The 16,987-nt window shown below is 46.6% G+C and overlaps 1 protein-coding gene across 3 annotated transcripts in view; it reads left to right on the forward strand.

The window, feature by feature from the left end:
• Positions 1 to 16,987, forward strand: part of DKK3 (dickkopf WNT signaling pathway inhibitor 3) — a 59,421-nt gene that overhangs the window by 851 nt on the left and 41,583 nt on the right. For 2 of the 3 annotated variants that reach the window (XM_021082083.1, XM_005661123.3), the window contains exons 2-4: positions 226 to 470; positions 8,792 to 8,929; positions 13,505 to 13,588. In XM_021082083.1, coding sequence (XP_020937742.1) covers positions 226 to 470; positions 8,792 to 8,929; positions 13,505 to 13,588 — 467 coding nt within the window. 3 annotated transcript variants of the gene reach the window in all.

A 16,987-nucleotide genomic window follows, 5' to 3' on the forward strand; every position in this document is an offset into this window, starting at 1 on the left:
GGGCGCAGAGGCCCGGGGCTGGAGCGGGTTGGGGGCTTCCCTGACCGCGGGAGCTGCGTCGGGAGGGGGGCTCGATTTCGTCAGGTCTGAGGGTGGGTGAGGGGAAGCGGAGCGCCAGATGGGGGCGGGCCGAGGCTCTTAGTGCCCGCGGCGGCGGCGGGGCGGGGCGGCGGCGCGGACGAGCTGGTGGTCGGCGCGCCTCTGACAGCATTCTGGGACGCGCAGGCGGCGGCACCCGCGGCGGGCGCAGAGCGGAGATGCGGCGGCTCGGGAGCACCCTGCTGTGCCTGCTGCTGGCGGCGGCGGTCCCCACGGCCCCCGCCCCGGCTCCGACGGTGACCTCGGCTCCAGTTGAGTCGGGTCGGGCTCTCAACTACCCGCAAGAGGAGGCCACCCTCAACGAGATGTTCCGCGAGGTTGAGGAACTGATGGAAGACACGCAGCACAAACTGCGCAGCGCGGTGGAGGAGGTGGGTGCGCTCAAACGGTCGGCGCTCTGGGGAAGCGCAGGGCTGGCCACAAGGGGGTCTGGGAGACCAGTACTCGAAGGCCCTGGGTGGGGCCGGCAGCTGATTCTGAGTTGTCTGGAAGCAGCGCAGGGTGATTCCCAACTCCCACCTCCCTTTTGCCTTCCTGCCAAAAGCTCTGGGTCTGAGTCTAACCACCCAGAGACTATGGCAGGACCCACCCATGGGCAGCTGGGGTCACCACCTGCGCACGGGCTGCCGGCCATCACCCAACAATTATCTTCAGGTGTGCACTTGGCCTCATCTGGTGGTAAGCGGGTGCTTGCAAGGCCCCTGGTATTCCAGTGCTGTGGTTTTGCAGAGGAAGCTCCTGGCATCTCAAGTCCTAGCTTGTCTGTTAGGTTTTGAGCTTGTGCCATCTTCCAAAGAGACAGTTAGGGGGCTGTGTGGGGACAGAGAGCCCTGAGATTTGCTGGTAATCTGTTTGGGCTTCCATGTGGGACAGAGAAAGAAACTGGGAACCTTAAATCCCAGCATCGTATTCAATTGTCAAAGGGTGGTGGGTGAGAGGAGGAGGGGCATTGTGAAAGGCAACCCCACCCCCACCCCAGGAGCACTTTGGAGTCATTCACTAGCAGGGTGGCATCGGGCAAATCCCTTGATAGCCTGTGCCTCAGTTTCCCTTGGTAATTAAATCCATGATATGTGTGGCACCTGGCGTATAATAGATGCAATAAAAAGAAGCTGTTAGTATCGGATCCCTTGGGAAAACTTTGCCTGACTTCTTCCCTCCCTTGCCTCCCAGGTCCAAATACTATGGATACATCCTCTATGGTGGTCATCCAAGCATTGCCAGGGTCGCCTGGACAGGAGGTGCAACTGGCCCAGCTCTACCAGTCAGGTGGCCCTGCTGCCTAGGGTGGCTGGGCACAGCTACTGCTAAGCCTGGCTCTGGCTGCAGCCTGTCTTTAGGAAGAAGCCCACCCCAGGAAAAGTGTCAGTGAGAAGCCAGATGGTAGATCAGGCACCACCGCATCCCTGCTTGTCCACACCACATTTGGGCAGAGCCTCCAAAGCTGGCCCTGGTCTACCAGGAGAGGTGTGTTCTTTGGGGGCAGTTCCCCTTCTTTTTCTTTCTTTCTTTTTTTGGTCTTTTTAGGGCTGCACCCATGGCATATGAGGGTTCCCAGGCTAAGGGTCCAATCGGAGCTGTAGCCACTGCCACAGCCACAGCAACGCCAGATGCAAGCTGCATCTTTGATCTACACCACAGCTCATGGCAATGTTGGATCCTTAACCCACTGAACAAGGCCAGGGATCGAACCTCCATCCTTGTGGATATTAACAACTGAGCCACAACGGGAACTCCAATAGTTCCCCTTCTTTCCCACCCACAGCTAGCAACCCAGTGGACCCTGGACACTGGCTAAAGGGACACTGGATTGGGAGGCAGTTGCGTGGGCAGCTGTATGGGAACACCCACTGGACAGGCGGGATTCCAAAACCCATGCACTTTCTGTTTCCTCTGAAAGCAAATGAATCATGACATGGAACAAATAAAAGGGCAGGAGCGCCAGTGTTTCCCACTCTGCACCCTCAAATTGAATTGAGCTCATGATCCTCTGGTTCCACAGCAGGCCATCTGCTTCCCTTCTCTGAGTTCTAGGACTTTCCCTCCTGCACATGGATTCCCAGTGAGACTGACCAGGTCACCTCCTCATTTTCACTCATTGTGAACGTGCTCGTGCAGCACGGTTCTCAGCCCCAAGCCCCTGGTGAGGGAGACGAGGGGCTTCTTCAATCTCCTCATTGATCAGAGCAGCTTGGGGCCCATCGGCAGGTTAGTGGGACTTGTCCACAATGGCTGTGCCAGGGCCCAGCCTTCCTTCTCCAGACGTGGCTCCACTTGACCTGCACGGTGGCCTGGCTGCAGGTTGCCACCAGGGGAGACATTGGCTGCCACCTGGACCCCACTTGGTGGGAACCAACCTTCCTTTAGCCCACCTTGGCTCTGCCACTTACTAGTGATGGGATCCAGCCTCTGAAATGGAGGAAATGTCCACCCCTGAGTTAAATGGGAGAATGCAGTTAAAGCAAGTTATCTGATCATCCAAAATGGGATTAGGTAAAACCGATGTAATATAAGTTGCTCCCTTGTGTGGTGGATCTAAGGACTATGGGAAACTGTTGGTTCTCAATAAATCATGTCCATCCTCATCATCATATTAAGAGTACTAGCATGGGAGTTCCCGTTGTGGCTCAGTGGAAACAAATCTGACTAGTAACTATGAGGACACAGGTTCAATCCCTGGCCTTGCTCAGTAGGTTAAGGATCGGGGGTTGCCCTAAGCTGTGGTGTAGGCCACAGACACAGTTTGGATCTGGTGTTGCTGTGGCTGTGGGGTAGGCTAGCAGCTACAACTCTGATTTGACCCCTAGCCTGGGAACTTCCATGTGCCCGAGGGTGCGACCTTAAAGAGACAAAAAAAGAAAAAAATACTAGTATGACTAATAACATAAGAACCATTAGTGTCTGCTATGCAATAGATTCTTAACAGACTGTGGGTATTAGTAGTAATTTTTTTTGTTTGTTTGTTTTTTGTCTTTTTGCCATTTCTTGGGCCGCTCCTGCGGCATATGGAGGTTCCCGGGCTAGGGGTTGAATCGGAGCTGTAGCTGCCAGCCTACGCCAGAGCCACAGCAACGCAGGATCCGAGCCACGTCTGCGACCTACACCACAGCTCACGGCAACGCCGGAACCTTGACCCACTGAGCAAGGGCAGGGATCGAACCCGCAACCTCATGGTTCCTAGTCGGATTTGTTAACCACTGCGCCACGACGGGAACTCCAGTAGTAATTTTTTAAAGAGAAACTGCTTGAAAACCCGTAACTCTCAAAAACAAGAGTTGCTCCTTATTCAAATGTCCCAGAGAAGAACCAAAAAAGAGCCCTCAGGCAGATACATTAATTGTTTACATAGTTACATCACGAATCTGCTTTCAAAGTAACTTCCTGACATTTAAAAATTCCAGCTGACTCAAGCTGTTGATTTCTTTTAAGGGAACAAAGTTAACTCTACTTGTTGAATCATTGTTGAGGGGAAGCAAATCTCTAAATGGTGTAATCTGGGTTGTTGCATTTTCCTATTTTATTATTCTCTTTGTTACTAATACATTTACTTTGAGGATAAAAACCACTCCCCTGGCCCCACGGCGGTGCCTGTAACTAGCATATTTTAGAATATTTTTATCACTTCACCTGTTTCTAGGAAGAACTCCACTCCCAAGCCTGAATGTCTCTCTCCATTTTTTTTTTTTTTTTTTTTTTTTTTTTTTTTTTTTTTACTATGCTTCTTTAACAGACACACAGATTCACCAACTGCAGATGCCATTTTAAATATAAACATTCCTCCTCTATGAAACAAGTCTGTTACTGCAGGCTTAAGTTTCTCTTGCTAGAGGCAGTAATAGTTGTGGCTGAAATTTCCATTGTAAACTCTACTTTTAGTTTGTGGTGCCATGAAAGAGCTGTTAGCTCATTCTGTTGAAATAACCACTGGTTGAGGGTGAGAAGGTTTTCTATAAAGATTATCTGTTCAGCCCAGAGCAAATTCTAGGTTTGGGAACTTCATTATTTAAAAGCCAAACTGGAAGATGCAGATTCCTATGGGAATTTTAAAAACATGAACATATTCTTTTCTTCTGGATAACGCCCCTCTAGCATCTCCAGTCTTCTACTCTTTTCCAGCTGTGTCTTTTTTAAATCACTGAAGATGCCAAGATCGCTTGCTTAAAACAGATTTTAAAAGCCCTTAAATTGCCTACTAGCTTCTTTCTGTTTCTTCTCCATTTTGTTAGCAAACCCTCCAAACACACATTATCTACTGTCTGATCTTTCCACTGCCACCCAGATATTATTATTTTATTTTTTTTTAAAGGGCCACACCTATGGCACATGGAAATTACCAGGCTAGGGGCTGAATTGGAGCTGCAGCTGCCGGCCTACATCACAGCCACAGCAACCCCAGATCTGAGCCACTGCATCTGTGTGACCTACTCTGCAGCTTGCAGCCACGCTGGATCCCTAAACAGCCAGGAATCGAACCTGCATCCTCATGGATACCAGTCAAGTTCTTAACCCACTGAGCCACAATGGGAACTCCTAAAAGTGCTTTCTTAAAGGACTATATTATGCAAGTATTACACCTTTGCTGGGTGGCAGATACTGCATCAAGTACATGGATTTCATGATCCTTAATTCTTACTTCTGCTCAGCAAAGAAGAATCGTTCTGATTCTGCAAACAAGAAAGCTAAGGTTTAGAGATATTTGATATCTTTTTTTTTTTTTTTTTGTCTTTTTAGGGCCGTACCTGCAGCATATGAAGTTTCCCAGGCTAGGGGTCCAATCAGATCTACAGCTGCTGGCCTCCACCACAGCCACAGCAATGCCAGATCTGAGCAGTGCCTGCGACCTACACCACAGCACACGGCAACACCGGATCCTTAACCCACTGAGCGAGGCCAGGGATTGAACCCACAACCTCATGGTTGCTGGTCAGATTCTTTTCCACTGCACCAAGACGGGAACTCTGATATTTGATACCTTGTTCAAGGTTACATGGCTGCTTTGTGGCAGAGCTGGGACTTGGCCGTACGTTCCCCAGCTCCAGAACCCAAATACTGTCTTTTTTTTAATCTGATTTTTTCTTTTTTCTTTTTTTTGTCTCTTTAGGGCCATACCTGCAGCATGTGGAGGTTGCCACAGCAATGCCAGAAACGAGCTGTGTCTGTGACTTATACCACAGCTTACGGCAATGCCAGGTCCTTAACCCACTGTCTGGGGCCAGGGATCAAACCTGTGTCCTTAGGGATGCTGGTCAGATTCATTTCCGCTGAGCCACACCGGGAACTCCCCCAAGTACTTTCTACCGAACTGCCCTCTGACGATACTGGGGGCAACTTCTTGTCTAGTCTAGTGGCCAGCTCTCAGTGGCCCTTCTAGATTTATTTGGAGTCTTTGCCACCTAGAAGGCCACTCCCCAAATATAACCTCTGACTCCCAGCCTGCTTCTAGCCAGTCCCCTGACTCTATTCTCTTCCTTCTCTGGACTCTGAATTTTTCTCCCAACTAGTCTTCAGAACTTGCCACAACTCCCCATTGCTTGGTGTGAGTAGAGAGAAGGGAATACCTTAGAATCATCTGGGAAACTCATTGGTATGTGGGCCCTTCCTCCAGAAATTCTAAGTCAGCAGGTCTGGAAGAGATCCATATATATTTTTATGTATCTATATCAATGAATATTATATATATATTTTTAAGGTTTTGGCCATGACTCAGAGGTACCCTCTTGGTTGAGAACGAGGACAACACTTTCTGCTTTCTTTCTTTCTTTCTTTACTGTTTAGGGCTGCACCTGTAGCATGGAAGTTCCCAGGCTAGGGGCTGAATTGGAGCTGTACCTGCCAGCCTATGCCACAGCAACACCAGAGCCAAGCTGCACACCTGCAACCTACACCACAGCACATGGCAGCGCCACAACCTTAACCCACTGAGCCAGCCCAGGGATCGAACCCGCATCCTCATGGAAGCCAGTCAGGTTTGTAACCAGTCGAACCACAACAGGAACTCCCAAACACCTCTGCTTTAGAACTGCCCCAGGATCCAGCAGTCAGTCTCTCTCTACTTCATCCTCCATCATTTTATCCATTTAGGGTCCAGCGTGGACCCTCTGCCCTAGCCTGCAAGATGCCATTCTCATCCAGGCTGCCACAGTTTTTTTTTTTTTTTTTTTGGTCTTTTTGCAGTTTCTTGGGCTGCTCCTGTGGCATATGGAGGTTCCCAGGCTAGGGGTCTAATCGGAGCCGTAGCCACTGGCCTGCACCAAAGCCACAGCAACACAGGATCTAAGCCACATCTGCGACCTACACCACAGCTCACGGCAATGCCAGATCCTTAACCCCCTGAGCAAGGGCAGGGATCGAACCCGCAACCTCATGGTTCCTAGTCGGATTCGTTAACCCCTGCGCCACAACGGGAACTCCCAGGCTGCCACAGTTTTGTCCCTCTTGGCTCCTCTCTGTCCACGCTGTTCCTGACCTTTGAGACCAGCCCAATCATTTTTCCTCCTCCACATGGAAGCCTTTCTACTCTCTTCTTTGAACCCCTGGCTTGCTTCTAGAGACCGGCTTATGTGGGGCTCTCCTATCTCTCCAGTAAAAGCATAAGCAGCATGATACACTAGGAAAGGCATGTAAGTGGGAGTCAGATTACTTAAGTTCTTATCTGAGTTTCACCACTTGGGAAGAATGTGATGACCTTGGGTAGATTCCTTCAGCTTTGCTAACCTTGTTTTCTTTATCTGCAAACTGAAGATAATAACACTTCCTCAGAGAGCTGCTGTGAATATTCGAGGAGGTACGGAAGGGCCTGGTACAATGGCTGAGACAGAGCTGGTACCCAGGCAGGGCGGCCGTTGTGATAGTGATGATGGAACCAGGGATCCGGTTTCAGACAGTTTGGGATTTGTCTCAGGGACAAACACAGTGGTTGCTGACCAAGTCCTTGTGTGGTCACCTGAGGCTTTGTGCTGACCAAGCTTTTCATCACACTTCTAGTTCAGCGTCTGTGCTATGCTGAGACATGGGAACTCTTTCCCCATGTCCACCCAGCTCAGCAAATCTGGTTCAGAGAGAGGCAAAGAGGGGCCTCATCTAGGATGTGAGGAAATAGAGGGCTGTGATTTTTTTAAATACAAAAATCTTTTTTTTAAATTTTCTTAATTTTTAAATTGTAATCAATTGTTATTTCCCCAATCGAAAATCTTTTTTTGAGGATTCATTTTAAGGAAGAAAAATAGCCCGGAGTCAAAGATTGCAGTGTTGGAAAATTGCCAACCACCAGCTACAACTTCTCTTAGTGTCTCCCATTCTAAATTTCTAGAGAGAGCATCTGCTTGGCCCAACTGGTCCATGATGTGCTCTCTGTTTGAGTCCCATCAGCTGTGACTGGTCTCATTGTCACCTGCCCTCTCATCAGGACTGAGGCTGGGCAATAAATCCAGGGCAGGAAATGGGGTACAGATTCAGGTTGACTGATATATCTGGTATAGATGTCTTAGAGGCTCACGAGACTAGATGATTTGAGGACAGTGGCCTCCAAAAAGGACACATGTGCAAGAAGAGCCAGAGGAGGGTGCCCCCGCTGGGAACTAGTCACCTGACCCTCTCCAAGTGTCCCTCTATACTCAGGGGGTAGGTGGGAAGGAGACTTGCAGTGGGGAGGGGCTGTCCTAGATTGGGTCCCTACCCCACCCTCCACGTGGCCCTGCAACAAGGATTTGGGAGCAAATAATTTATTTGAAATGTGATCCCAGAAGCACTAGGAGGAAGTAGGAAAGTGAGAGGGAAGAGAAGAAAGTCAATTAACTGTGCTGGTGGAGTTTCTGTGGTGGCACAGCAGTAACGAACCCAACTAGTATCCATGAGGAGGTGGGTTTGATCCCGGGCCCTGCTTAGTGGGTTAAGGATCCGGTGTTGCTGTGAGCTGCAGTGTAGGTCAAAGTCATGGCTCAGATCTGGCATTGCTGTGACTGTGGCGTAGGCCAGCTGCTACAACTCTGATTTGCCCCCTAGCCTGGGAACCTCCATATGCCACAGGTGTGCTCCTAAAGCAAAAATGAAAATAAACTGTGCTGGTGAACAGCTTCCTCCTAGGGATAGCTAGGGCTCCGGTCCTTGGAGAGAGACTGCTCCCTGGAGGGGAGAGAGCACTGGAGTCCTCCGCCCCATAGCATGTCCCTTCTGTGGTTGAGGGCTGTCCCTGGAGTGTGCACTCTCTGACACGTGGGGCCTGTGCAGCTTGAGCACACTCCTGCAGCCAGAGAATGCTCTCCAAGAGAGACAGAGTTGGTTGTTGGCTTGTAAGGGAACTGAATTCAGGTGACCTCCTGATGAGGCCGTGGGAAGATGGATGGAGACCAAGAGCATTTACACAGGGGTCAAGACCCTTCAGCGGAAGCCTTCTCAGATCCGGACTCTGCCCTTCATGGAGCATCTTGGGAAGTTATCTAGTCTTCCTGAGCCTCAGTTGCCCCACTTGTAAAATGGGGACCTTAACACCCACCTCCTAGGGAGGTTGTGGGATATAACGCAATAATCTATATAAACATTTAGCACTTTGTCCTGCTGGGTACTCACTTGATGGTCATCACCGCCATTATTTGTTGTTGCAGAAGAGGAATGGGAAGTGGTTCTTTTCTTCTAACGGACTCTAGTTTGTATCAGGAGAAAAGAATATTGCTCATTGAATTCATTGATTTAATAGATGGAGGCAGAAGAGGCTGCGGCTAAAATATCATCAGAAGTGAACCTCGCGCACTTACCGCCCACCTATCACAATGAGACCAACACGGAAACCAAGATTGGAAATAATACCATCCAAGTCCACCGGGAAATTCACAAGGTAAGGGCCGTCGTGGCCAGCACGTCCTCCTTTCCTCAGTGCCCAGTTCCTTCAGAGAACTATGGTCTTGGTCACATGTTTGATACCCAAGTCAATGACAAATGAGAGGAGTTCCTGTCATGGCACAGTGGTTAATGAATCCGACTAGGAACCATGAGGTTGCGGGTTCGATCCCTGCCCTTGCTCAGTGGGTTAAGGATCTGGCATTGCCGTGAGCTGTGGTGTAGGTTGCAGATGAGGCTCGGATCCCGCGTTGCTGTGGCTCTGGTATAGGCTGGCGGCAATAGCTCTGGTTAGACCCCTAGCCTGGGAACCTCCATATGCCGTGGAAGCAGCCCTAGAAAAGGCAAAAAGACAAAAAGACAAAAAAAAAAAAAAAAAAAGAAGACAAACAAGGATGGGAAATAGAGGTTAAAAACCAGAGGGAGTCAAGGAGCTATTTAGAGGGGAAAGAGATGTGTCAAAAACATGAATTACTTTTGCACGCAAGCAGTAAATTTAACTCTGGTCTTCCTGCCTGTCCAATTGCAAAGGAATGTTTGGGGATTTTTAATGATTGAAAGAAGGGAAGCAAACAGGTGTTTAGAGAGATACTTCCCTAGTATGGAGTTTGAGGAGTTTATCTCACAGGATTTTATCTATGTTTAGTAGAGAGTTGAAATAGAGTTCATGATGGGGTGAATAGATCTTTCCCATTTCCTTAGGAGGAGCTCAGATGTGATATACTTAGTCTTTAGAAGGGAAAACTCTATTGCCACAAGGTGAAACATTCATCTGCTTGTGGGTCATTCATTCAAAATTCGATCATAGAGTGTTTTCCAACCTACCATATGTCTAACTGTCTCATGGTCCAGTATATTGTACGAGGAGCCGGCAGGTTTGTTCTTGATCTGACTTGAGAAGAAAACATCGCAGACCTAGAGGAGCATGGCATTAGCTTGTCGCTGGTGCGAGATGGCTCCACTGTGGCTTTGGCAACAGTCTGAGAGCAAACCGAGCAGCCTGTATTCTCTCGAAGAGAATCTGGTGCACAGATGTTCAGGGTGATTGTTAGAGTAGAGAACATCAAAGACCTTGACCTCTGATCTTATCTCAGTGCCTACTTGGAAGGCCATGGTGGTTCTCACAAGAGAGCCTTGCTTTTGTTCAACCCAGGTAGTGACTGGGTTGAAACAATAGTGTATATGTGCCATAGAGGATAAAGGGGGCAATTTTCATGAGCCATTGCCTTCACTATAAAGTAGCCTTTGTGTGGCTCTCCCCCTGCTGCAGACTGATGGGCCCAGCTCCAGAATGGAAACCCTCCACCCGCCCACCCCTGCCAGATAAATGAATGAGTCACCTGCCAAACAGAATCCTTTAGCATTGCCCATCTCAAGACTAGAGAATGTTTCCAAAATTATTGTTTTATTCTCGTCAAAACCAATATTCAGTCATCCTTTCTGACAACCGTTAGCCAATAGGCTCACTGCTACTTACATTCGCTCCTTGTAGATATCAGAATACCCACGCTTGGAGTTCCTGTTATGGCTTAGCGGGTTAAGAACCCAACTAGTATCCATGAGGATGTGGGTTCAATCCCTGGCCTTGCTCTGTGGGTTAAGGATCTGGTGTTGCCACAAGCTTCCATATAGGTTGCAGATGCAGCTTGAATCTGGCATTGCTGTGGCGTAGACCAGCAGTTGCAGCTCTGATTCAGCCCCTAGCCTGGGGCCTTCCATATGCTGCATGCATAGCCCTGGGGGGGAGGGGAAATCCCAAATGTGAGTCCTACCAGTAACTAGTGTGATTCTAAAAAACTACTGGGAGTTCCTGTCGTGGCGCAGTGGTTAACGAATCCGACTAGGAACCATGAGGTTGCGGGTTCGATCCCTGCCCTTGCTCAGTGGGTTAACGATCCGGCGTTGCCGTGAGCTGTGGCGTAGGTCGCAGGCGCGGCTCGGATCCTGCGTTGCTGTGGCTCTGGCGTAGGTGGGTGACTACAGCTCCGATTGGACCCCTGGCCTGGGAAGCTCCATATGCCATGGGAGCGGCCCTAGAAAAGGCAAAAAAAGACAAAAAAAAAAAAAAAATGGGGACAATAAATGCCTCCAACGCGGCTCTGATCCCGCGTTGCTGTGGCTCTGGCGTAGGCCAGTGGCTACAGCTCCGATTAGACCCCTAGCCTGGGAATGGCCCAAGAAATGGCAGAAAGACAAAAAATAAATAAATAAATAAATAAAAATAAAAAAAAAATAAAAAACTACTTCAATTTCATGACCCTCACTAATTACATTTATGAACTAGAAATGTCAACGTCTATGTTATGGTATCATGAGGGTCAAATAAATAATGTGAGTCGTTGTAAACTAAAAAGTGCTATGCAGTGGCAGATTATTCTTATTATTATGGTTGTTGCTATGGCAAAGTCATTATCCACAATGGGATAGTAGTTCTTGAGTGGGTTCCATGGAGTACCTGCCCTATACAATGCTTTATGAAAGGGAGACTCAGTGGTGAAACATATTTGGAAATGTTGCACGTATATCTCATTCTAGAGAGACAAAAATGCATCTTTGTGTAATAAAGGCTCTGAGAAATCCTGCAGCCTATACATACAGAACTGTACAATTTAAAAAATACATAACATTGGAGTTCCCGTCATGGCTCAGTGGTTAACGAATCCGATTAGGAACCATGAGGTTGCAGGTTCGATCCCTGGCCTTGCTCAGTGGGTTAAGGATCCGGCGTTGCCATGAGCTGTGGTGTAGGTCGAAGATGCGGCTTGGATCCCGAGTTGCTGTAGCTCTGGCATAGGCCTGTGGCTCCAGCTCCGATTAGACCCCTAGCCTGGGAACCTCCATATGCCGCAGGAGGGGCCCTAGAAAAGGCAAAAAGACAAAAAAAAGAACAACAACAAAAAAAACCCATAACATTGGTTAAGCCTATAAAAATCTGGCATAAAGGAGGATGACATCATCTCTTTGCTGCAGAGAGAAATTATTTAGATAAAAATTTTAATGTATGTTGATGAAGACATGATCCTTATCTCCTCAGAACTGGAATTAGAACTGGAATTGGATCCACTGTTGCACATTAGGCTAAGAGTTTCCACTTTGTTTTGGCTGCAGGTACCTGCAATATTAGAGCTGGCGGGAACTTTAAAGATGACCTAGAAATGAGAAAATTGTGAATCAGAGACCAGAAATGATTTGTTCCAGGTTACATACTAGACGGTTGTAGGTATCTGAGCCAAGTCTCAGAAAACACAGATCAGGAGCTCCCGTCATGGCTCAGTGGAAACGAATCTGACTAGCATTCATGAGGACACAGGTTCGATCCCTGGCCTCAATCAGTGGGTAGGTGAGCTGTGAGCTGTGGTGTAGGTCACAGATGCAGCTCAGATCCCAAGTTGCTGTGGCTGTGCTGTAGGCCAGCGGCTACAGCTCTGATTCCACCCCTAGCCTGGGAACCTTCATATGCCATGGGTGCAGCAAGTTTAAAAAAAAAAAGAAAAAAGAAAGAAAGAAAAAGAAAAGAAAACACAGATTACTTAGCTCCCAAGATTCTTTCTGTTCTTTTAGCATCAATGCATAGGTTAGAAGACAAGGCCTTGGATGGGTTGGGAATGGCCAGGATTCCATGTCAGGATTTTAAGGCTCAGCTTTGAGGTGCCTGCTTCTGGTTGCTGAAGCTGAGGCAGACAGCAGATAGAGAATTGTGGGGTCAGGCCTCCCATTATTTAGTTGCTTTCTTCTTCTTCCTTTTTTTTGGGGAGGGGGAGGGCTTTACCTGCAGCATGTGGAAGTTCCCAGGCCAGGGATCAAACCTACACCACATCAGTAACCAGAGCCACAGCAGTAATAACTGAATTCTTGACCCACTGAGCCACCAGGGGACTCCACTTAGGCGCTTTTTGTTTTGTTTTGTCTTGTCTTTTTAGGGCAGCACCCATGGCACATGGAAGTTCCTAGGCTAGGGGTCGAATCAGAGGTGCAGGTGCTAGCTTGTGCCACAGCCACAGCAATACCAGATCCGAGCTGCGTCTGTGACCCACACCACAGCTCGCAGCAACGCTGGATTCTTTAACCCACTGAACAGGTCCAGGGATTGAACCTGCATCATCATAGATACTAGTCAGATTCTTAATCTGCTGAGCCACCAGGGAAACTCCACGTAGGCACTTTTTTGATGAAACAGTTCCCCAGAATCAGGAAGGGAGAAACTGTAGCTAAAACCTGCTTCCTTCTCCTGAACAATGTTCGATTTGTTACCCAGACCCGTATTTGTTGAAAAAAAAGTTGATGTCGTGTTTCAAGTGAATGAGCCCCACGAATGACAAAAATAGCTAATGCTGAGTATTTTTGAGGTGACAGGCCATATGCTGCCTCGCCCCCCTTGTAGCAGCCGCATGCCGTAGACTCTGTTGGATGTCTTATTGCTGCTGGTGGAACTCAGAAAGAAAAGGAGAGCAGGAATTCTGTCTGCTTTAGCAGATGCTGCTGCTTCAGAAAATAGAAAACCACAAAACACCACCTTGAGGAATTTGCCCAGAATTCCTTCTGTCTCACATTGACCATCCTTGTTCTCCTCTAGATCACCAACAACCAGACTGGACAGATGGTTTTTTCTGAGACGGTCATTACGTCGATGGGAGATGACGAAAGCAAAAGGAGCCACGTGAGTAGTCACCTCCCCTGCGCTCACACCCCAAGGTGCACACTCCCTTGCTCAGCCTGCCGAGGGGGACCCAGACCTTGTTTCTGCCAAGATTCTCCAGTTCCTCCCTTTTTGGCCAGATAGCTTCAGTCTGGTAACAGACTTTGTCTCCATGCACCCCGCCTCAGAAATGACGCAGTCAACTCAGTTGTCATTTGCCCGACTGCGTCTCGTCCTTGAAAGGGGAAGTACCACATGCATTGTTTGGGGTCCCTGCTAACAACACCTGGTGCATTTGACCTAAACATTGCCTGAAGCCTCTGGCCACATCATTTATAATCCCAGCCCTGGTCCGGCAGTGTGAGAGCAAGAAAACCTTAAGTGGTACCCAGTGGCCCAAGGAAAAGAAAGGTGTTCTCCTCCAAAGGGCTTCACTCTTGGGCCCCCATGCTTGTGCCTGCTACATAGCGCCCTGTGGCTCAGTCCAAAGGCATCTGCCTTTTAGAGAATTAATACAATCCAGACATTGCAAGGAGCATCATTTCTCAGTCCAAAGGCCTGGCACAGGTCGGGGGATGACCCAGGTGGAGTCATGGCTCTCCAAGACTCCCAGGCCAGACGTGACTCAGCTGCCTGCACCTTATCCTCACAGAGAGGTGGCCAGTTTCTGATGCAGAAGCCTAGGGAGGCACACACACAGCGACTGCCACATAACGTGGTCCATTGTAAAACGTGCCCCTTCCAGGGGGCCTGCCAAGACCAGCCTCTCTGTGCCCAGTGCCTTATGCAAACTTCCGACTGCAGGGTCTTCCCTTCGTAGGTGCAGAATGCATCCCCAGCCCTCTGGCCGTCCCAGGGGGTCAAGGATTTGCCTTCACCCCTTCTGGCCTTATCACAGGAAGAGAGGCAGTGTGCCCGTAACCCTTAGGGAGGTGGTTGGTAATCATTGGGTCCTTTTCAAAAACAAAAATTATGTATTTATTTTTATTGGCATAGAGTTCATTTTATAATTTGTCTTAGTTTCTGGTATATGTAGTCTTTTTCATATTCTTTTCCATAATGGCTTATTAGGATGTTGAATATAGTTTGCTGTGCTATATAGTAGGGCCTTGTTTATCTACTTTATATATAAGCAGTTTGTATCTGCTAATCCCAGACTCCTAATTTATCCCTCCCCCACTCCTTTTCCCCTTTGGTATAAGTTTGTTTTCTATGTCCGTGAGATTGTTTTGTAAATAAGTTCAATTGTGTCATATTTTAGAGTCTACATATAAATGAGATCACACAGCATTTTTTTTCTCTTTCTGGTTTGCTTCACTTAGTGTGATAATCTCTAGGTCCATCCATATTACTGCAAATGACACTCTTTCATTCTTTTAATGGCTGAGTAGTATTCTGTGGTCTGATGTGTATATGCCATATCTTCTTTATCCATTCACCTGATAAACATTTAGGTTGCTTCCATGTCTTGACTATTGTAAATAGTGCTTCTATGAACATAGGGGTGCATATATATCTTTTCAAATCATAGTTTTGTCTGGATTATATGCCCAGGAGCGGGATTGCTGGATCATATGGTAACTCTATAGTTTTTGAGGAACCTCCACACTGTTTGCATAGTGGCTGCACCAATTTACATTCTGTCCCACGGTGTAGGAGAGTTCCCGTTTCTCTACCCCCTCTCCAGCATTTGTTCTTTGTAGACCTATTAATGATGACCATTCTGACTTGTATGGGATGGTACTTCATTGTAGTTTTGATTTGCATTCCTACAATAATTAGCGATGTTGAGCATCTTTTCATGTATCTATTTGCCATCTGTATGTCTTCTTTATAGAAATGTCTATTTAGATCTTCTGCCAATTTTTTGATTGGGTTTTTTTTTTGTGTGTGTGGTGGTTGTTGAGTTGTTTTTATATTTTGGAGATTAAGCCCTTGTTGGTTGTATCATTTGAAACTATTTTCTCCTATTCCATATATTGTCTTTTCGTTTTTGTTTATGGTTTCCTTTGCTATGCAAAAGCTTGTAAGTTTGATTAGGTCCCATTTTTTTTATTTCTATTTTTATTTCTGTTGCCTTGGGAGACTGACTTAAAACATTTGTACTGTTTATATCAGAGAATGTTTTGCCCATGTTCTCTTCTAGGAGTTTTATGGTATAATATCTTATGTTTAAGTCTTTACGCCATTTTTTTGAGTTTATTTTTGTGCATGGTATGAGGGTATATTCCAACTGCATTGATTTACTCATGGCCGTCCAGTTTTCCCAATACCACTTGCTGAAGAGACTGTCTTTTCTCCATTGTATGTATGCATGCTCCTTTGTCAAAGATTAATTGACCTTATAAGTGTCAGTTTATTTCTGGGCTTTCTATTCTATTCCATTGAAAGAAGAGAGTCTGTTTTTGTGCAGATATCATCCTGTTTTGATTACTGTAGTTTTGTAGTGCTGTCTGAAGTCTGAGAGGGCTATACCTCCAGCTTTGTTCTTTTTCCTCTGATTGCTTTGGCAATTCTGGGTCTTTTATGGTTCCGTATAAATTTTAGAATTATTTGTTCTAGTTGTGAAGAATGTCGTGGGTAATTTGATAGAGATCACAGTAAATCTGTAGATTGCTTTGGATAGTGTGGCCATTTTAACAATATTGATTCTTCCAATCCAGGAGCCTGTGATATCTTTACATTTCTTTGAGTCATCTTCAGTTTCCTTTATTAATGTTTTATAATTTTCACTGTATAAGTTTTTTACCTCCTTGATCAGATTTATTCCTTGGTATTTTTTATGCAATTTTAGAAGGGACTGTTGTTTTACTTTCCCCTTCTGATGTTTCATTGTTAGTGCAAAGTAATGCAACCAATTTCTGTATGTTAATATTGTATCTTGCTACCTTGCTGAATTCATTTATTAGTTCTAGTATTTTTTTGTGTGGAGTTCATAGGGTTTTCTATATATTGTATGATGTCATCTGCCTATAAAGATAAATTTACCTCTTCTCTTCATTTGGATACCTTTTATTTATTTTTCTTGTCTGATTGCTGTGGCTAGAACTTCTGATACTTTGTTGAATAAAGTGGTGAGGGTGGGCATCCTTGTCTTTTTCCAGGTTTTAGTGGGAAGGCTTTCAGCTTTTCACCATTGAATATTGTGTTGGTTGATGGTTTGTCATAAATGGCTTTTATTATGTTGAGATATGTTCCCTCTATACCCACTTTGTTAAGAATTTTTATCATGAATGGATGTTGAATTTTATGAAATGCTGTTTCTGCATCTGTTAAAATGATCATGCAGTTATTGTCCTCTCTTTTGTTGATATGGTGTATCACATTGATTTATTTATATATGTTGAACCATTCTTCTGACCCTGGGATTAATCCAGCTTGATTGTGTGGTATGATTTTTTTTTTAGTGTGTTGTTGGAT

The sequence above is a fragment of the Sus scrofa genome, chromosome 2 (genome assembly GCF_000003025.6).
Source record: "Sus scrofa isolate TJ Tabasco breed Duroc chromosome 2, Sscrofa11.1, whole genome shotgun sequence".
Classification (NCBI taxonomy): domain Eukaryota; kingdom Metazoa; phylum Chordata; class Mammalia; order Artiodactyla; family Suidae; genus Sus; species Sus scrofa.